Source organism: Phodopus roborovskii, unplaced genomic scaffold (assembly GCF_943737965.1).
Source record: "Phodopus roborovskii unplaced genomic scaffold, PHOROB, whole genome shotgun sequence".
Lineage (NCBI taxonomy): Eukaryota > Metazoa > Chordata > Mammalia > Rodentia > Cricetidae > Phodopus > Phodopus roborovskii.
Genome location: NW_026126625.1, coordinates 3967650 through 3990771, shown reverse-complemented (window position 1 = coordinate 3990771; position 23122 = coordinate 3967650). Strand labels below are relative to the sequence as shown.

The following is a 23122-nucleotide window of genomic DNA, read 5'->3' as shown; positions in this document are numbered from 1 at the left end:
TCTCTACTTTTCCTCAGATAAATTCCAAATACCTACTATACATAGGGCTGAGTTCTCCAATTTGTCAACAAAAAAGTGAGACCATCAACAAAAGAGTTTGCAGCCATGCTCTTGGGAAGAGAGAGAGAGGTGAAAGCAATTGCAGTCCTGAGGGTTAGTGTCATTGTAGAGAAGCCTTAGCATCCAGTGCTGAGTCTCTCTGATATGGCAGCCAGAGAGTTTCTGTATCCAGAGTGAACTCACAGATAGATGTGGAATTTTTAAGTGTACATTTATGTATCATGGCTTTAAAATCAAAATAATGTTCAGACCAATAGATCTTCATCCACACAAACTGAAGAAATGGTGTTGCTCAGGGACCTGAAGTTCAGCTATAAAGTGACAGAAATATGTGTATTAGTTACCTTTCTTGTGATTTGGTGGTGTGAATCAATTGGTTCCCATAGGCGCATAGGGAGCTGCACTATTAGGAGGTGTGGCCTTGTCAGAGCAAATGTGTCCCTGGAGACGGGCTTTGATGTTTGAGCAGCTCAAGCCAGACCCCATGTCACTCTTTCTTCCTGATGCCTGCTGGTCCAGATGTAGAACTCTCAGCTCTTTTTCCAGCACCATGTCTGCCTGCATGCCACCATGCTTCTGGCCATGATGATAATGGACTACCCTCTGAAACTATAAGCCAGCCCCAATTAAATGTTTTTCTTTATAAGAGTTGCCATGGTCATGGTGTCTCTTCACAGCCATAGAAACCCTAACTAAGACAGGTGACAAAAATACATGACAAAAGCAATTGAAGGAAGGAAGAAAAAAGGGTTTATTGCTCTTGGTTTGAGAGAATGCCATTCCAGATAGGTGGAAGTCATGGCTGTGGGAGTATGAAGTGGCTTGTCACTTTGTGTCCATAGTCCAGGAGCAGGGGGGAGGTGAGCTCTGCTTGTCTGCTACCTTCTTCCATTCCTTCTTTTTAAATTTAATCAGGATCCCTAGCCTGTGGGCTGGCACATCCAAAGTCAGGGTGGTCCCTTAGTTAAACTTCTCTGGACATAAATTCACATCTAGAGGTGTGTCTTCTAGGTGATTCTTCATATAATATAGAGTAGGGGCTTTTCAATATAGTCACATAGTAATCAGAATGAATTTGTCACTGCTTTTCTTCTGACCAAGATTCCCATGTCTGGAGAGATGTGTAATTTCTAAGCATTTCTCCATCCTTATCTGGAGATGTGTAGGGTAATTTCTAAAGATTTTTCCAGCCATGTATGCTCAGGAATTATAGCTTCAGTGTCTTTTCTATCAAACCTTAGATTCTGAAGACCTTAGATTTGGAAGGCAGGACAAGATTGATCTTCAAATGACAAGTGGAGAGAATGTAGGCTTGTTAAGGTGAGGGTGGTTGTTCAGGGTACTGCCCAGTTCAATGGGACAAAGAATTGTACATTGTGGAAAGAAGACCCACTCAGAAAGGGAAATGACACACACACACACACATACACACACACACACACAGTGACAGAGAAAGACTGAGTCAGAGACAGAGAGAGAGGAGTCACTAACAAGAATGTGACAGCTAGAAATCTGAGATGGGGAACTTGAAAGCAAGAGCTTTGACCAAGACTGAAAGTTGCCAAATTCCTGAGGTCCTGGATATAATGGAACAGTTACAGATCCCAAGGGCTCCCACAGAGGAAGAAGTAAGTTACACATGAACTGGGGACTAGAGAATCCCCACTGAGATTAAAAGAACAATATTAACAACCATCTTTGGCTGTGCCTTTGGGTATTCCTCCATTGTACAGACTGCCTCCTTTTGTAGCAGTTACAATCTCTTGGTAGGGATTCAATTTGGGGAGCAAGGATCAACTCTTTTTAAAGGGGACAGTCCCTGTTTTCCAAGATCTCTTCATGGTCCTAGGTCACTTCAGGCTCATACCTAGTGAATGAATTAATGCATTAGTAAATGGTCAGATGAACGAATGGACTGGGAAGAAGGCCAAACAGCTGTTTAAAACACACACACACACACACACACACACACACACACACACACAGCATGGGTAGAAGCCTGAGATAAGAGGGGTACAGAAAGGAGTAAAGGTAGGAGCTGGGACAGTTTCAGAATGGCAAATTAATGTTGCTCAGGCCCTGAAAATCCGCCATATTTATCAGCAGGGAGCACTAAGGAGCTCAGTAGCTGAAATAAATAACATTCCCGGCAATGAGTATCATCCATTCTTGAAAGGATTCTAGGGTTCTGAAAGGTTTTGAAGTCATCCCCAAAGCTAATCAATTGCCTTAGAGTAAAAGCATTTATTTATTTCTGCTGTCATATATATATATATATATATATATATATATATATATATATATATATATATATTAAGTTTTATTTTACATCCCAACTTCTTCCATCTCTTCCATCCCTCCTCCCACCGTCACCTTCTCCACTAGCCTACCCCCTTTCTACTCCTCCTCATGGGTAAGGGCTCCCATGAGGAGTCAACAAAGCCTGACACATTAAGTTGGGGCAGGGCCAAGCCCCTCTCCCATGCATTAAAGCTGAACATGGTATCCCACCATAGGGAATGGGCCCCAGCAAGTCATGTACCAGGTTTGTATCACGGTCCTACTGCTAGTAGCCCCTCTGATAGTCCAAGCTTCACAACTATATTTATTTCTGCTGTCTTGAGGAGGAAAAAAAGTAGAAAAAAATTTTTGGAACTTTCTTTTAGATATCGGGTCTTTTAATTCAAGAAATGCCTTAAGGGGATATTCATGAACCTCAGATGACTATAGCATGTCCATAAGGACTATGTCTGTGTCAGCATCTGCTACTGTCCCCACAGAGCGCACACACACTGTTTGATTTACACATTTACATAGACATCCTTCCTCCTGATATGTTAGTGTGTGTACATATGGCATTCTCTGTGTAACCAAAACTAGTGTGCATACTCTGTGTTTGAAAACCCCAAACTCTAGACTAAGGATGAACTAATTTTAATGACTATAATAGTGGCTACTAGGACAATAGCTAGTGTCACGTTCAACTCAATAGCCACCCCTGACTGATATAACTTTGAGACATGGCAGAGCATGCATTAAGTGTTAAGCATACTTCTCAGGTATGGAGGAGGTATAGGTTGATGTTCTATTAGTTTCTTAAATGAACATGGCCATTTTTCTCTGTGCTAAGACATGCAATTAAGAAACACTAAAACTTAATTTAAAAAAAAAATGGTACCTACCATGAGTGGCAGCCTCTAGATGATTAAACCATTTGGTCATGAACATGCATTTCAAAGTTTTAACAATTCTTTGTAGCTGACTCCTCAAAGAAGGTAGGTTACCTTATTATCTCCTTCCAGAAGTCTCGTTTGGCTGGTATTCCTTCCACACAAAGGAAGTTATTGTTTCCAAACTACTCTGCCCTGAAAATATGTGTTTACTCTTCTTTGCTGGATCTTGTACTATCTGTTTGGAATGTGGGTAATTGTGCCTCTTTCTATCTAGTCAGAGTTCTATGAGGGTAGATGTTTTGAATGTTTGGGTGAGAAGAAGGCACCTTCTTGCTTTGATGCCTCATTGTCCCTGTAATAGACAGAGAGGCACAAGGACCTTCTAAAGCCTAGCTGAGTTTCTCTTTGACCTAGGACAATGGGCTCCCTCTAACTACAGCAAATTGGGAGCCCTCCACTGGAAATGCACAAACACAACCCCCTGTTCAGAGAACATGTGAAAGCTGTGAGGGAAGACTTAGGAGGTCTGAGATTTCCCTGGGCTGGGTCACCTGCAGCCGCTCCACACTCAGCACCATCTGCCTGTCTGCTCTATGTACTTCAGGCTTTCAGGGATACAGCTGACATGAAGGACTAAGGGCTAGAATGAAAGAAGGGTCCTTAGGTCTTAAGCAGACACCTATACTGGTTAGCATGCTACTCTTCTCTCCGTTCACAATCTTTTGGGAATGGGTGAAGTCCTGAGGAAAGACAAGAGAGAGAGGACCTTTTGCTTCTGCATGGAAAGGTTCCAGCCCTGAGCACTCCACATTTTTATGATCCCATAATAATTTTAGAAAATCATGCATGCCCCTTACATATATAAAGTTATCACTGGGTAAACTTGTACATAGTTGCTTGCAACCTTTTAAAAAGTTGCAAGTGCTGCCATCATGTCCAGAATATTGTAAACATTGACATTAAAAAATACATCATTCCTTTAATGCATCTAATGAAGTTTAAATACCAGAGCAATTTGGTACATCATCTATTTAACACATGAACAAGTTCTTAAACAGCCATTTTTACATGGCTCCTTCTCCCTTTTGAATTTATATTTTCATTCCAGTTACCACACTGAATTTTATCTTTATATAATTTATTTTTATGCTTGAAAGCCCTTTATAGGCAACTCTATCATGGTTTACTGTGACAGAAAATGTGTATGAAGATTTAAATTTAATTTTTAATGTCCAGTGACCATAAGTTTCTAAATGTTAAGAGATTTTTGTGGAATGAGTATTTCTGCAATTATTAGCAATGTTCAGAAACAGGCAATAGATCAAAATAATATCTCTATATATCAGCTTTTGATGACTATAGAAGATAAAATAACTATGAATGGAAATGTATCTTCTCTATTTACTGATCACCATATTATCAGTGAACTTATTTATTGTTAATACAGAGGATGATTCAGGATCAGTTTTACCATTTTTTTTAAATTCAAAACCAGGATCACAGCAAAATCAATATATGTGAAGAAATGGAATTTTTATGCTGACATGTGACTCAAGTCTTTGAACTATTTGCCTGGGCTGTATATGGGTCCATTATAAAGGATTATTTTATTTTATTTTTCTCACATGATGCCATTTTAGGTTTGTTCCCTCTTCAGGCTTTTATTTTTGTGATTTATTTATTTATTTATTTATGTTTTGGAATTGGAGACTCAGAGTGCAGGAATTGTGTTCTAATCACCAAAGACATTGCTAGACCACTGGAAGTCAGGGGAAGAATAGAGGAGATCAAGAAAAGAGATACCATAATAGAGGAGCCATTATAGGTCTAAAGAGAAATCTGGCACCAGGGAAATGTTCAGAGAGCCACAAGGATGACCCCAACTAACAATCTAAGCAATGGTGGAGAGGCTACCTTAAATGCCCTTCCCCTATAATGAGACCGATAACTACCTTATATGCTATTGTAGAGCCTTCATCCAGTAGCTGATAGAAGCAGAACCACTGGGAGTTCTAAATTCAAGTTTAGAAAAGGTACATATAAGAGTTGAAGATTGCCAGGCAGTGGTGGCACATGCCTTTAATCTCAGCACCCGGGAGACAGAGTCAGGCAGATCTCTGTGAGTTCAAGGCCAGCCTGGTCTATAGAGTGAGTTCTAGGATAGCTCCAAAGTGACACAGAGAAACCCTGTTTGAAAAAAAACCAAAAACAAAAACAAAAAAGCAAGCAAACAAACAAAAAACAACGAAACAAAACAAGAGTTGAGGATCTGCCAAGTACCTCACAACAATGCTCACTGAGGACCTACTTTGAGGACTTTATGCATCTCCAAGCTTTGCAGACTCAGGTGTGCAATCACTTCAGTAGGCAAGGTTCATGATGTTTCCTGCTTTGCAGGGGAAGAAATCCGTTTTTCTAAGGGATGGCTTTTCTGTCAACTGGGGTTGACTGGACAGAGTAAGCAACCTGGCATACATAGTGGAGTCTGGTACAAATGCACACGGAGAGAGTAGACTCCTGGTAAGAAAACAAAGCACAGAGCAGAAAAATTTGAATAGCTCTATGCCTATGTTAAAAATAAATAAATAAATAAAAATGGGTATGGGGATAGAATAAACCAGATCAAACCAAAATTGTGCTACAACATAGGAGGTTGAGAGTAGGGTTGCCTAGTGGCCTAGAGTAAGAATGGAGCTGTAATTTATGTAAAAGGATCTTGCTTTATGATTGGAAATGTGTTTCCATGTTTTTTAAACAAGATCAACAAGTGACATTAAGTAAGTTGCAAGATGAAAAAATAAAAAATATTTCTAAAACTAAAATAAATAAATAAATAAAATGAAAGAGGAAGTCTATTGGTGTAGTAACCTTGAAGGGGCTAAGATGAAGTATACTTTCAGGTCTTCTCTAGTCAGGGTATCTTCAAGGCTAAAAATTGAAAGCAGTGTAGGTGGTTTGATGTTGAAACTAAGTGCACATTTTTAGCATGACTAAGAAGTGAAACTAATATGTTAAGAAAAATAAATATATTATTAAAATTCTAGAAATAAAGATTTTTTTTTTTTTTTTAGCATAAGAGGATAACCGGAATATAAAGAAATTAAGCAATCCTAAATTTAAGCGTAGATAAAGCAAAATCGTGAATTCATGAAGTATTTTCCCTTTCAAAAAATGATTTTCTAGCTTTAAATTTCCCAGTATAAAGACTCAGAAGTGATGACCACCCTAGTAGCACTGAGCATTCACAAGGATCCATATTATGGTTCCCAAATTCCATTGTGCATCAAAAAGATGCAGAGATCCTTGGAGAAACACCAGCTTCAAAGGCTCTGACATGAAATATACGAGAGGAGCCTAGAATATTTCTTTCATGTCAGAAAGTGAAGGTGCTATCAAAGACTACTGGGGTTATATGAGACGAGAGAGGCACAGCTTTAAGAGGTTTCCATTGGCCAAAGATGGAAGGAAATGAGGCATCAAAAATAGTCGCTGCAGCAGACCGAAGCGCTGCAAGTGTGTGTTTAAAAAGAGAACAAGTCCTGGAAACATTTCTCAGAAGCAAAACAAAGCTCTCACAGCTGACCCTTGAAGAATGCTGGTCTCTGCTTTTGTTGTTGCTATGACCAGTAACCAGCAAGCTGTGATTTAAGAGAGGAAGCGCTTATGTGACTCATAGTTTGAGGGGTATAGCCCATAACTGAGGGGAAGGCATGGTGGTAGCGGGTACACTAGGCACCTGATCAGAGTGTGTTAGCAACAGGAAGCAGAGAGTGTACAGGAAGTAGAATGGAGTATAAAATCTCATGACATACCTCCGGAGATGCATTCCTTCAGTAAAGATTCTTTTCTACCTTCCAAAAGAGCACCATAAGCTGGGGACCAAGTGTTCTAATACTTAAAACTATGTGTCAAACCACATTTAAGCCATAATGCTAGGGGATGAACTCACTATTCTAAAAACTATTAAATAACAGGAAATAGTCAAGCAGCCATCTTGTCTGACTCATAAGCTTTAATTAGTACCATCACATGGCAGATGAAGGGTAGTTTTTTTTTTTTTTATTTATAGATTTTTTTCTAATATATTCAGGAGGAATACTATAATTAGAATGTCATTCTTTTGAACCACTAATGAAATAATGGATTTGGGCAATGACCATAGACAGCTGCTAAAATCATTAGGTGAATGGGGACTTTGTAATGGGTGATTAGACAGAATCCACTGACTGTACATGGTCAGTAACAGTGAGGTTTTAGGTATGTAGAAGATCTAGGAGCATGTGACGTGACCCATGCGAATATAATGAACTAATCTAGAATATGGGAAATGTGGTGGCTAAAATGACCCAAGACGAAGATGAGAGCAAAGGTAGCCATATATAGGTCGAATACCAAGAAACATTGCTAAATTAATCAAACTTTAAAGGAGCATTCTCACTCTTGCACACATGCACACACACATGCATGCACACGTGTACATAAAACACTGAGTGGTATTAGATGCCAAGGAAATAATGGTCTTTTGGCAATATTTCAACAAATTAGAAAAGAACCATTGTTTCATCTCTGTTACTTAAACAAGTGTAGCTTCCAGTCTGCCTTTGAGTCTAATTTAGTGCTTCTCAGAGTTAAGATTGTTTATTTTGAAGCTACTCAACACTTGGCCCCTGCAGAATGAATGCAGCTATAGACTATATAGAAAGAGGAACTCCAATGGTAAAACCCATTAGTATGTGGTACTTATGATATGGCTATGTATGAGCATCATGCGTATTGTAAGTCTTTACTCACAATTGTAGGAGAAAAGACACAGTTCAATGAGCATTGTCTAATTCATTGTATTTGGGGAAAATCTCAGGTTTCTGCATTTTAACAAGTATGGCAGACACTCCTAAGAGGTCATTGAAGTTATGAGGCCTATTTTTAGTAAGAAGTCTGAAGCTTTGAAAAACAAATAATTTCCCAAGGATCTGTAAATAGAAGAAAACAGAGTTCTGTTCATAGAGTAAAACCTTAGCTATGAGGTCTTTCTGCTCTGGGACACACTTACTGTCTGTGAGAAACAGGTAGAACGCACTGGGAGAGCACTGGAGAACAGAACAGGAACTTTGTGGTACACAGGACAATGAACTCATTCACATCCTTTAGAGCAAGGGAGAGACAGACAGAAGGAGGAAAAAGGAAAGGGGATGTGGGGTAAAATTGATATTCCCATGTAGATCTAGAATCTTGAGTGGTAAGCTTTAGAAAATAAAAACACAAGATACCTTGTTACAGTGGAACTTCAGACAAAACCCACATTCTTAGTTACTCATGTGTCCAGTGTAGTATTCATGGCTATAACTTAGTTGTTTTAAATATAAATTTATCTGGGTGTCTTGTACTTTTATGCACAGTCTTACTGATGTGAGAATAGCATGGTGAGAGCCTTTAGCCCAGTTTTAGTGGGTAATGGGTCAAGTGGTCAAGGGTCACCATGAAGCTGCTTGGACAGAAGGCCTAGAGGAGATTTTCTTGCTTTGTATAGGCTTGGGAACAGCTGATGACTTTTCCTTTAGCCCCCCCAGCTGACAAATGACTTTGGGGTAGATATCTGAAGCTTCAGTGTTTCACCTACCTGGTATCATTACTACAAGTGTGGAATCCTTCAAATTCCTAATGGTCTCTGATTTTAAAGAGAATTTTTTGGAGATAGTGTGACTCATGCTGCTTCATATTGATCCTCATATGTCTAGAAAGATGGCTTTAATGAGAAAATAGACTTAATAAAGAAGTTTCATATTCTTAAGTCAACATACATGATGGTCTAAGAAGCAAAGACCCTGATGAATCCTGCACAGGTTCAGTGACAGAAACAAAAGAACATGTCTTAGAATCCTATGACCACCTAATTTCTATATACTGGCATCTAAACCCAGTGAGCAAAGCCTCTCTTGAGCAATTCTTCCTTCTAGGTTTCCTAATTCCCAACTTTATTGGTCATGAGGGTGTATGAGAGAGGACAGAGGAAGGCAGTGATGGAGCAGTAGAAGATGTCCTAAAGCAGACAGAGGCCTCTTTTCCTAGAGCAATTAATTCCAAGTTTTATTTTCCTAGACTTTTCTAGCATCATTCTTCAGTATCTTTCCTAGATCTTATTAGTTTATGTTGCCCCTTTTCAAGGTAAGCCTCAAGATCCTTAAGAGATTCATTAGAGAGCTCTGATCACAAGCTGATATTACTCATGCAAAGCTTGGACACATCTTCCTATTTTTTTTTTTCTGAGAGGTGGGCACAATAGGGGTATCTGCTGCACAGGAATGGAGAAAGGATGAAATAAAAGAATATGTGACATCATTATTCATTAATAAGTATTGTTCTTATACTTGAGACTATGGCTTCCTGATAGCTTATGTCTAGGTAAGTTTTAGAGCGGAGATATTTGTCATCAGTGTTTATAATTATGAGTTATTAGATCACTACTTTTCCCAGTTATGCAAGGAAATTCATATGGGTTCTTATGGGCAATAAAGTAATTGTAGGAAGTTAGATTTATTATGTTGTCCAGGAGTATGTGAAGATGTATACAGTGAAAAATTATTGTATTGCGTGTGTACATATCTGCTCTTACTAATACCCAGAAGGTTTTTGTGTCCATGATTTTGAGGCAACCTTATTGTTTAATGCATGTGTTGAAGCTTAAGAAACTTAAGATCATTAAAAAAAAAAATCAAAAATCACACCAAAATTTAGTGTTTCTTGATTTCCATGGTTTGCTTGCTTTGCCATGTTAGAGACCTTATTCCTGGAAGACTATAGTATAAATCTCACCCACATTGGTGCTGCTATTCAATAAGGGTCTTTCAAAGGGGGCCCCTGTGACCAGTTAATGTTCTGACAGTGTCTGTTCAAACACTTAGACTCATCTCAGTTTGCACCCAGCACTCTTGAATTTCTTGTTTTCTGAACACAGAGATTTCAACTTAAAACTTTCTCTGTGTTGTAAACAAAATACCCACCAACTGAGACACATACTAGCATCAAATGGAGGGTTCCATTATTTAAAATTATACACCCAGAGTTGATGTATTAGTACATCACAGATTTCTGTTTTCAGGCAAAAAACCAGAGGGGGCAAACCATTCTAGCATATTCTATCACAAACATATTTGTTTTACAAAACTGATATTTTTATGTGTACTTAATATCTGCTGGTTTCTGTCTGTATATTCAAATGTTTGTTTTTAATTTTATGTTGGAATTTTAAAGTGTGGTACCCGATCATTGTAAAATTTCAAATAGTATAGAAATACATATAATAAAATCTGGAAGTAAAATCTTACTTTCATTTCTAAAGAAAACTACTGGTTTGGTTGCTTTCTGGACCCTTTTGTATCATTCACAAACTCACACACTATTACTATATAATTGCTGATGTTACATTTTTCCATTTTTACATGAATGAAAATAACAAAGTATGTTTATTAATGAGTTTCATTTTCATTTATTACATTCATTGTCCTGGGCAAACTTACATATCAGCACACATATCACTTTTACATTCTATTTTAATCATCGTATTTATGCCTTTAGAAACAACAATAAAAAAATGGTTTTGAACCAAATAATTTTGCCAAGACACAAGACAATAGTTTTCTATCACCTGGGTGGGCAGTGAAATCAGTGGATTCTAGGGCTCTTGTAGTCAGTATGGGTGGATAAAGCAAAGACTGTGCCCTCAGAGGCAGATTCCAGTCTCACCATTGACATCAGAGCATCGGGTCTCACACCTTCTCCTGCATCAGATAGCAACCTTTCCCTTTTTATCAAGTGTCATTGAAATACATGTCTATGCTCTTTTACTTGGCACCTCTTCATTTGTCTGTGGCCATTTGTAGCTATTTTGTGGCTTGTCTGCTCTTAGTCTTTCCTCATCTGTCTGTTGGTTTGCTTACCTAACTGATGTGAAGGAATACCATGATTCATTTGGTTTTAATTCTTTGTTTGTCCCAGCACTGGAGAGGCAGTAGCAGAAGGACTTCTGCCAGCTTAAGGCTAGCCTGGCTTACATGGAGACTTCCAGGCCAGTCTGGATGGGGCTGCTTAGCTAGATCATTTTACAAAAAATATTAATAATAATAATTATTATAATAATTTGTCTGTTGCATATGTTGCAGATATTCCTGTCATTTGTCTTTTAATTATGAATTTTGTCTTTGCTATTTAATTTTACAAAATTGTGTCTATAAATTATATCCTTTATGATTTTTTTAAGTGTATGTCATGTAGGAAGGTCTTCTACTCCTGAGGTTATACAAATACCTTTGTAAGTTTTCTTCTAATATCTTATTGTTTTGTTTTTTATGTTTAGCTCTTTAATCCATCTGGAAATGATTTTTGTATATGGTGTGAGGTAGGTATCTAAGTGTATTTTTTTAAATGAATAGTTCATTGTCCCAACACTTTAATTACTAACCCATCATTTCATATATTAAACTCTAGTATTTGTACATGGTTCCAGCCTTTCTATTTTGTCACACTAATATATTGTCTATCCCTATGCTAAACACAGGGTGTTCATTACATAGTGCAATAAAATGTTTTGCTATCTGATAAAACAAATACCCATCATTGTTCTAGTTCATCAAGTCTTTAATGAAGCAATCAGTATTCTGGATAAAGTTTGAATTCATTTTGCCAGTTTCCAAAACACATTCTGTTGTTTTTTTTTAATTTATATAGAACTCAATTTTTAAATTGTATTTGAAGGATGAATGAGAGACTTATACCATCAAACCTTATTCAAGAAAGTGATATAACTTTCCATTTATATGGATTCTCTTTTGTGTTCTTTTATCTGATAGACCTATACATCTTAACCCGGGTAATGTCTCAGGTTTTTAAGCACTTGGTTGATATTATACACTTTTATGTTCAATTCTGTTTTGAGTTATTATGCTATTGTTAGTGTAGTTCGGCTATTGTGTTTCTATATTGGTATCTTACTGAACTATAATAGTTTCAGTTTTTTTTTTTTAGTTAATTGTTTTGAATAACACACTATTCCCAGACAAAAGACAATTTTGATTCCCCTGTTTCAACATTTTACTATATATTTATTTTTTAAAATAGATTCTTTATTCATTCATCGAGAACTCTTCATATCATGTGTTATGGTCATATTTATGCCTGACTCTTCCCTGTAACTCCTCCCAGTCCTGCCACAGCTCCCTCATCCCCAAACTGTCTGCCCTCCTTTTTAAAATGTTATAACCCATTTTGAGTTTACTTCATTCTGGCTGTGTCCATCCACTGGAGTGTGGTTGACCTACCTTTGGAGAAGACTGTCTCTTCCCCTCAAACCATACAATCTCCAAACACCTCAGTCAGGGGCGGGGGCTCATGACTTCCTCCCCCTCCATGCTCTGATGCTGATACTTGGGCTTGTGCAGGCAACCACAGCGGCTGTGAGTTTTTGAGGGCACCGTTCCAGTCATGTCCAAAAGGAATTATTTTTCTCTGGTTGTCCCTGTCCTCCGGTTCTTTACAATCTTTCCTCTCCCTCTTCTTTGTGGTCCCTGAGCCTTGAGGAAGGGGTGTGGTACAGATGTACCATTTGTGGCTGAGTTCTTACAGGCACTTATCCTGTGAAGGCTGACCAGTTGTTAGTTTCTGTGTTATGTACCATTGGCTGCTTAAGGAGACTAATCAAGGCACAGAGAGAAATGTATTTAGAAATCATTTTGATGCTTTATCCATTTAACAAAATAATTACTTTGTTACATTGCCTCGGATTTCCTGGACAGTTTCACAAAATCAAGGAAAGAATGTCCCTTTTGTGCTTCTAAGGTTTTTCAGGCATTGTGATATTTAACTTGTAAATAAAGAAGTTAAGTTTTCTTCCTTACTCATAGATTAGGTATTTCAACCTGAAAACAGCACTAGAAAATTTTAGTGTCTTTTGAAAGAATTTTTTTCTTTATTTACTTTTTAATTAGGCAATGGGCCAGTAGATTTCCTAAGGCTGTTATTCTTGTGATACCTTTTTGAATATGATACAATAGGTTATTTACAACAGAGATGACTTTATCAGTTCTCATTATTTGTATTTATATATTTGAAGCTCTGTGTTCTTAGATCAATCCTGTTTTAGAGAAGTTTAAAGACACAGAGAATGGTTTGAGACAGTGTCTATGCTTTGTACTTTAAAAAACACTCATCAGAAAATAGCAGAAATCACAAACAAGACCACCTTTTCATTTTCATCCTATGTGTATTTTATTTGCTATAATTTTAATATTTTTCTCTCAAATTGTCAACAGTTTTCAGATTTTCATTAGTACTTTCCAGTAAATCAATTGTTGAACTTTCATTTTACAAATTAATGATTTCCAAATTTAGCATTTTACAGTTTTCTCTTCTACATTGCTTATTAACCTTGCCAAACAGTTTTAATAACTTTGGAAGACAAGCAATTCATTATGTAGATCAAGTAAGAGTTGTGTCTTTTCATCTTCGTTTGTTTGGGAATTGTTTTGATTTATACCAAATCAGTTTTGTTTTAAATTTTGTCTTTATTATTTATTCCTTATTGTTCTCTTTGTATTTTATTTAGGGTTTTACTGCCTTTTAAAATTGAATCCTTTCTTAGTCCAGTTATACTTTAATCATTCTAAAACTAATTAAATTCTATGTGTTTTTCTAAAGATTACTTCAGCTATATTCCATAGGATTCAATGAATAAGACTTTAGTTCAAACTATAGAAATAGTTTTAAATGTTATTTTCACCAAATAGTATTTTAATTGCTCCCAATGAAACATTTAATAGATTATTCCTTTGTTGTTATTTATAGTTTGCTTTATTTGGTATGAGAAACGTTTCTTGTTCTTATTGTGTACTTATTTTTTCTTTGAAATTTCAGATGTCCTTTGAGGTTTAATATGTGATTAAAGTTTGTAAATAAAAGATTTGATTTTAGTGGATATTAGCTTTCCATTGGGGTGGCTTCCTCAATTTTTAAAATTTTTAATATTTTGTTTTTTATATATGTAAAATCTCTGTATATTTCACAAGATGCTATTGTAGCACTTGAGTACACATGTTCATAATTATCATAATGATGGATTTTTTCCAACTTTATAACATTCCATTTGCAATAAACATGACATAAGCTTTTTAAATATTAAATTGCTAACATACAGGGCTTTTTAACTTCATACAAGAAAGAATACAAAATGTCTAAAAAAAGGAAATATAATTGGCCATATATATCTACATATTCATCTATATGAATATACCTGCCTGCCTGGGTATATGTATATGTGATTATATTTCACTTTTACTGCATGTACTTTCATTGTTTTATGTTCAATACTTTCTGTAATTTTATTTTAAATACAGCTTTTCTAGATAATGTGAACCTTGATTTTTAACCTAAAATTTTTCTCCCGTATTAGAGGTAGTAATAATCCACTTACACTTAGTGTCTAAGAGTTTTAGACTTCACTTCCATTTTGTAATTTTTGTTCATTGTTACTACTCTCCCCTTTTGTGGTGTTTTTTGCAAGTTGACAAATTTTGATGTTGTGTTTCTGTACCTGGTTAGAAGCTGTATGTAGCAATTTTTTTTTATTCTTGTAGAAGCTACTTTAAGTTTCTCTTAAGCATATTTAAGTGTAAATTGTTATGATCAATAATTGATTAGTATCTATAAGTGCTTTTCTCTCCTCTCCTAATGATAAAGTCTTTATTGGGCTTTTAATTATTTCTGTATCTACTGTTCTCTGCACTTAAGGTTAAAATTATGTGGAAATTCCATTCCCCATAATTAGGTGAGCAGTAGCAGCATTTGTACTGTTAATATTATTGGTAATATTATTTACTCTATGTTTCTATTTTATAAGAAACCTTTATTAGTTATTTTATTACCTTTAGCCACCAAATTAGCAAGCATTATTTAGATTTAAATTGCATTGTTGTGGTCTATTTACTCTATTGTTGTTGAATTCAAGTCATTACATATCATACATTTTTTTCTGTTATTCTAGAATCATCCTTTATCAATTCCTGGTGATTTTGATTTTGCTTTGTTTTCTTTGAAAGCCTTTGTGTAGTGAAGAGTCCTAGTCTTTGCTTCTCAGGTGGGAACATCTTGCATTGTTTTTATTGCTGCTACAAAGCTAGGCTGGTTTCAGAAGTCCCAGGGTACAGGTGACTTTTCCACAAATCCTGAAAATTAGTTTCTTCTAAGATGTTTCCAGTGGATAAGACATATACAATCTATCCTTTTAGATATAAAGTTTTCAACTATTAGCCATCTGCCTTCCAACGCTCATTGTTGATGTCCATCCAACTGGTACATCAGGGAAAGATATCTCTGTTAACAATTATTGGGACACATAAAAGAACTCCTTTTAAGCCAACAGCAAGCACTTCCATAACACATTTCACTTATTAACTGAATGATCTAACTTCTGATGTTCTGCTTATGATATAGTTCATACCTGAGTTTCAAAACATGTTGTAAACTTTCATGTATGCTAATATCTCTCACTCACTGGACAGTAAATATTTATGCAGAATTTCCCCCTACATCATATGGCAAATATTTTGCTCTTCTCAGTCACTTTCTCTTACCCTTGACTCTCATGGGTAAACACACAAATAGACAGTGTCTCTTGAGGCTAATTTTAAGGACCATATCCTCTGTGGTATATCTTACTAAGCGTTTTGAAAATTATTCTTTTTTCCCATCAAATTTCTTATTAAAACATGGACTTAGGGGTTTCTGGAAGTCTCCATTCTGTTCACATGATACCCGGATCTAAATCAATGCCTGTTGCCACTCGGATGCCTGGAGGCTCACACCATGATTCTCTTGGATTCCTACTGGAGTTTTCTTTAAAGAAGATTTTAAGATTTTACTCTAGTACCATGTTCTTCCTTCTCTCTCACTTCAGATCACCTTTTAGTTATAATGCCAAGTGTTACAAAGTCTGCCTTCTTCCCTTGGGTATGACCTATAGCTACTTTCAGTATGATGTTCACTGATGTGGGCATATCCATTTACATATGAATTCAGGTTGCCTAAAGCATGGCCATGTTAGGATCCAATGCATGGAGGGTACATTTATATAAGAAAGGTATAGACTTCTGGTTGATTCTGGCTATTTGGTAACTCAATGTGCCACTCTCTTTACTCTTTTTAGGTGGGAGGACACACCATGCTCCCCATCCGCTGGATGCCTCCTGAAAGTATCATGTACCGGAAGTTCACCACAGAGAGTGATGTGTGGAGCTTTGGAGTTATCCTTTGGGAGATCTTTACCTATGGGAAGCAACCATGGTTCCAGCTCTCCAACACAGAGGTAACAAAGGGACAGGTCAGGATCTGGTTTGGGGGAAGGTTGATGATAGACATCACAGAACAAGGATTGCAGATAGTGTACCAATAAGTGGGCTATAGAGGGAGCAGGGTGGACGCAGACAAAAGCAGGAGGCAAACCTTAGAGGAAAGTTTGTGACTACAGAAAGTGGTTATACCTGTGGTGGAGCATAAAATCAGAAGTCTAAGTCAAGACACAATTCAGGGTTCTGTTTGTTCTGCTACATATTAAAACAAATTCACTAAGAGAGAAAATGAAAACAGAGCAACTGTGAGTTTTTCTATTGTGTCATCTTGTGAAAACATCTTCTTAGTGTGTCTACCAAAGGAAGTCCCCAAAGGTTTGAGCTACCCCAGGTACAGGGATGCATGGATCCCAGAGTTGACTGAAAAGACCAAGGTCACATGATTAACGGATTTGTGCCCAAGAATAAAATAAACCATCTAAAGCACAATAATAGATACTTATCATATTTTTATACTTTTAATTTGCAATGAGTTAGAATAGTAGACAATGCATTTCAACAGCAAATAGCAATTGTCAATAGGTACTTTTCTAAGTACCTTTGATGGAGTAACAGTAATTTTCAAAAAACCACCTCTTGAGCTTTGGGACAATGAAAGGGGGTTGCTCGGCTTGGAAGAGACTGGGTATTTCATAGAACTAGACAAGGAGAGAGACCAAAATGTAAGGGTGGGCATGTGGCTCAGTTGATAGAGTACTTGCCAAGTATGCATGAAGCCCTTGATCTCCTGTGCCACCTGAATTAGGCATGGTAACACCTGCCCTTAATCCCTGCACACAGGAGATAGGGGTGGTAGGATCAGGGGTCCAAGGCCATCCTTTGATACAAGTTGGTTTGAGGAAAGCCTAGATCACTTGAGACCTTGCCTCAAAACAAGGCATTTCTTTATATCTATGATATCTTACTATGCAGGTACTCAATGGGAACTCACCTGGATTTCCAAAGTAGAACAAAAATTGTGGTAGACTTACAGAATAAGGAAAGAGTGTATATAGAAGTTCTTTGTTGTATTAGGTTTTCTTTTAATTGGTACTGTTTCCCTGTGGGATGAATACACACATTTACACATAAAGATACATGTATGGAACTTATATCCACGTAAATACACACATGCATGTGTCTGGGTACAACCTCCATGGTATTTAGTAGCCAAAGAAAGAAAAGCCCCTAGATGGGTGTGCTGTTGGTATTAGCAGAATCTTGTCATGGATCCCTAAGATGGCTAGAACAGCTAATGGGGTTGAAGATGTTGTAGTAAGGTCCTAACCTTGAAGGCAGGCTTTCTTCTTCAATTACTCCTCTTACTCCATCCACAGCAGCAGCTAGATACTGGCAGTCACTGGTGACTGTGGAAGTTTAAAACCTGAATGGGGCTGCTTTAGAAACGATGCCAATGGGTGCCTTTGATCTAAGCATAATCAGCAGCTATTGCAGCTTGAACTAGATCATTCTTCATGAAGGTGGAGAGAATAAAGGTGAAAATGGGAGAGAGGTCAGATACCATGGTAAACACATCATCTGGAGACTTTCCAGGCTGACCAAGAAATGATCCTAATGTGCCATCACAGACTCCATGATGAGTGTGAACAGGAGGGGGCTGGCACAGTGAAGGCCATTCCAGGTCAGGCTCTGTTTTACAGGAAGCAGAGATGGAGTCTGATGGGGAGGTGGGGGTGGTAGAAAAGGAGAACAGGCAGAAGAGAGGGACAAAGGAAGAAAGGAAGAGAGGGGCTTCTTTCCCAATAAAATGCATGCTAATGGGGAAGAGGAGGCAAATACTGCTCAGATACCAGACTATAGAAAACTTTTGTTTCCTTTTTTATCATAACAAACAATCTTCGAATGTGGAAACTGAAGTTTGAGGTAACCTGCTTGAATTCAAACAATAGTAAAGTTAGATATAGGTTAAAACAAACTTGAAAATTGGATGAAGTTTTGAAAAATACACATATTTCAGGTTCAGTAAAGAAATGTCTGGCCTTCCAGAAGGGCCCAAGGGGATGCTATGAACTGATACAATGTAGTCTTTTGAATGGAATAAGGAGAAGAGATTAAAAACGAAGGAAATGTGGATAAACTATGGCATTTGGCTAATAATGGGTTAATCAAATGTAGTGTGCAATATGCTGATCACAGGCAAATGGCAGGTCACAATGGGAACCATATATAATTTTCTCAATTTTCCTTTAAACAAAACTTGTTTTTTAAAACAGAGTTTATTTCCTTGCTGTTGTGAGTAATGCAGCCATAACCAAAGATGCTCAAGTGTGTCTGTGGTAGGAAGTAAGTCCTTTAGGTATATACCTGGGAACGGGGCAGCTGGGTTGTATGTTAGTATGTTACCACTGCTTTTAATGCTTTGAGAAACACCCATGCTGATCTCTAGTCTAGTTTCCAATGATTGTAAGTGTCACTTAACAGTGAGAGTGGGATTAGGTTATGAAACTAGAAAGGGGGTGATGGGAAGAGAAAACGAGGCACTGGCGGAAACCTAAGGGAGGGACAATAGGACACATGAGAAATGAGAGCAGAGAGGATGGTCTGGAGGTGGCGGAGGTGTACAAAGTGGCTTCAAGGGGAAGGACAGAAAGTGATATGAAGAGAATAAACAAAACCAAATAAGAGCCCGAATGAAGCTTAATACTGCAGCTTCTAATTAGAAAACTAAAGTCTAGTGTTAAAATTAAGGAAACATTGGAGAAATAGGGTATTACAGTGGGGATACACTTAGAGTATAATATACTTGTGTTAAAATGTCCTTATGTAACACAGTACTGTGTAGAATGGATACAAACCAATGGGAAAGTAAATAATTCTTTTAAAATGTATCTGGACTGAGAGTGTAGATAAGCAGTACAAAAATTATCTACTCTTGAGGCCCTGGGATCAATCCCCAGCATTTAAAAGGAAATGTCTTTTGGAATTGGACTTTCAAGAACATACCCAGGGCTCCTGCACCTTGCAGCCATCCTTTCAGTACAGTACCTTTTGTCTTGTTGCATTTGTTCTTTCTGTGTATCCAGATCCCAGTCTTGCAGACAGGGGTGATGAGATCCCAGAGGTTAAGTGACTGGAACAGGCTGGCCATGCAGGTAGTGGTGACTCCAGCAGCTCACAAAAAGCTATGGGCAACTAAGTGGCCTTCCCCAGGGAAGAGCACTGATTGGTTGTCAAATGGTCAGGCCTGAAAACATATATTCAAATAATGTTATATGGTCTGAGAAGGTTATATTTAGGAATATACCTATTCCTAAATAGCATGTATAATATATTAATATAATAGCAGTTAATAAAAGAAGAGGAATGAGATCGGGGAGGGGTATATGGGAGTTTTGGAGTGAGGAAAGGGAAGGGAGAGATGTAATTGTAGTAGAAATTTAAACATGTATATCAGTAAAATACTTTACAAAAAGTCTTAAAAGAAGTAAGTCAGGTGATTCATTGCAGAGAGGTGGGTAGACTTTGCTGAGAAACAAACAAGAGAAGTAGAGTGATGTGCACAGAGGCTGTGGCTGGGAGAAGAACTTGCTATAACTGGGAACCAGTGGCTAAAGGAAGGATCAGTGGATGAAACGCTTGCTGTAATGGCATGATCACTGGAGTTCAGATCCACAGAACCCACACAACATAGTTGAGCAGGTGTTGCAGCTGCCTGAAAATCTGAGCAGAAGGTAGGGATATCTGGCTAAAGTAGTGGCTGGAAATGGTGAGTTCCAGGGTTAGGGAGAGACTCTGCCTCAAGAGAAACAGTGGTACCCTAGCAAGAAAAATATACAACTTTGGGCTTCCACACTGCATGCATAAACACATACATGCCCGATTACCCTCTCATGTGACCCCATACAAACACACACAAATACACATGAACATGCAAACACATGCACACATGCATAGCACATACATTCACAATCAAATGAAAATAAATAGGAACTGAGAAGAGAAGGGTATGCAGGGAACAGACAGAGAGAGCTCAATAAGGGGTTTTCAAAATCACAGGTGCTAAGTGTCAGAGGAAGGGTGGTCAGGCCCAATCTCTACAACAAGGTAGGACAGGAATGTTGCTTATTCAGCCCACATGATAACCAGGACTGCAGAAATGTGAGATAAAATGGAAGGATACCTGTGTGGGCATGGTTCATGGGCTCTGGCACAGCAGGTACAGCACAAAGAGCATCAGTGAGCTCCACCTGCACTGCTCATCAGCGCTGCAAATCTGATCAGGCAGAGAAGAAAACAGGGACTGTCTTCTACCCAGATGTCAGGCTCTGCGTGTGGCTCTGATGAGTATAACTGATGTCTGTTGCTAGGTAGGAGTCCTGGGATCAAGGGTAAGCTTTGAATGAACTTCTGGATATAACTTCTTTATTATTGCCTTCAGGTCATTGAGTGCATCACCCAAGGCCGTGTCTTGGAGAGACCCCGAGTTTGCCCAAAAGAGGTATATGATGTCATGCTGGGGTGCTGGCAGAGGGAACCACAACAGCGGCTGAATATTAAGGAGATCTACAAAATCCTCCATGCTTTGGGGAAGGCCACCCCAATCTACTTGGACATTCTCGGCTAGTGTGACTGGTAGTCAAGCATTTATACTTTGTTGCCTCCTCTCTCCCTGGCTCATATCCACTTCTTCCTCATTTCAACTCTTTTCTTCCATCTGTGACTGAAATGAACATCTTCAAATAAACTCAAGTGCCTGCTACACATACAACACTGAATTAAAAAAAAAAAAAAAAAAACAAAAGAAAGAAACCCTGTAAGGCAGTTTGACATATATATATATTTATATATATAACTATCTATCTATCTATATCTACAGAGAATTACGTTCTCTAATACATAGAGACGCTGCTGATACAGAAAACCGTAAGACATTAACAAGTGAAAAAAATTTAAATATTATTAACACAAATGTAATTCCCTTGACTTAAGCTGTGGCCCATGCTTCTTTAGCTCTGGCTTTTCAGAGCTCTTTGTCTTGACCAGCAGAGAGAGAGAAAGAGAGAGAGGATGGGAGCAGCCATGGTGGCGCACAATCATTAATGTGCATGCGTGACCCAATTATGGTGCTTGGCAAGGAAACAATTCTGGAAGTCCATGCCCTTTGGAAACAGCTCTGCTCTGTCTTGACCTTTGCCTCCACTCTCTTCCCCATTTCTTCCTCTTTGGGACAATTTTCTAATTTGTTTATTCTACAAAGTATATAGTCCTCATGATTTTGCGAAACAATGATGACACCTACAAGTAAATACTGAACAAATACTAACACCAGATTACACAAGAGCAAAGCCATCCACCATCCGGATAAACACCAAACAAATCAGGGCAGGGGACTCCGGGAAGAGCAAACCCTAACCTTCTGGGTGTAAATCACTCTCAAGTTCCTTGCTAGGTTTGAAGAGATTCATTTGATCCTCTGAACCTGAAGAACTGGACTTGGTGGATTTAAAGAACCGAACTGAGGAAGTATAAACAGCTCCAGTTTGAATCCTACAAGGCACTGCCACTCATCTTTCCATCACTGGGGAGACTCCTTGGCTTGTCTTTTCATTTCCAGGCCCTTGGGGAAGTTTGGAGGTTTAGAATTCACATTCTCTGGTGTCATCTGCTAATGTGGACCCAACAGGCTTCAGGCTCTGATACTTGCTTATTTGCTTGTAGGTCACAATTAAGCATTCCCTTGGGTCTTACTTTTTATCTTGCTTCCCCAATATCCTGAGGTTCTAGCAAGTCCTGGGTAAACCCTATTGCCAGGAAGGAATCCAGGTGAGAGCCTGAGGCATGTGTGCTTCAAGGAGCCAGGCACTGGCTTTGGCAAAAGCCAGCAAGGAGAATCTTCTTGGCACCTGTGCTGGGCCCTTGGCATTCCTCTCACGTTTCCAAGCCCTTGGAAGGATTGATGCATCTGCCTTTGAGCTGTTGTGAAAAGGCAGGGACTGAGAAATCTCTTTGTGGGTTGGGTGTGTGTGCTGGGGGATGGGGAGGCTGAAGCTTCTCTGGAAGATGTCCAATGAGTGGCCAGTGCAGCACACTTAGCATCCTAATAAGGACCAAGTGCTGACCAGGAAGTGAGAATGAAGCCTCTGGGCTGAGTCCAGTCCTGTAGCTCAGCTCCTGGGGAAATCGCTGCCTTCCCAACTGTGCTGAGGAGGATGGCGAAAGAGAAGATCTCCAGACAGCTCTCAAACACGACAATGAAATGCCCCAGGGAGTCAAGAGCCAGGCTGCACAGAGCCCTCTTGCTGGGGAGGAGGGGATATGCTCTTCCTAGGGTACCTGTATCTCCACCTCATCCCAAGCACAGGGCTACCTAACAGTCATTTTCCTACTGGAAGCTCCTAGGAGACATTGATTTTCCACTTTCCTTGCCAGCTGAAGAAACCGTCTACAGCCTAGATATCATGGCCAGATGAAGGCAGCTGAAGTATGGGCAATTCTGTGGTGGGTTTAGGACTGGATTATGTGGTTTTGGTTTTGCCTTTTTTTTTTTTTTTAAATACC

The 23122-nt window shown here is 38.4% G+C and overlaps 1 protein-coding gene across 1 annotated transcript in view; it reads left to right on the top strand.

Annotated features, from left to right (window-relative positions):
• Window positions 1-21323, top strand: part of Ntrk3 (neurotrophic receptor tyrosine kinase 3) — a 357015-nt gene extending 335692 nt beyond the window's left edge. Inside the window, exons 17-19 of the mRNA XM_051206601.1 lie at window positions 11584-11625; window positions 16423-16581; window positions 21003-21323. Coding sequence (XP_051062558.1) covers window positions 11584-11625; window positions 16423-16581; window positions 21003-21188 — 387 coding nt within the window. The 3' untranslated portion in view covers window positions 21189-21323. The remainder of the gene's footprint in view (window positions 1-11583; window positions 11626-16422; window positions 16582-21002) is intronic.
• The last annotated feature ends 1799 nt before the right edge of the window (window positions 21324-23122 follow it).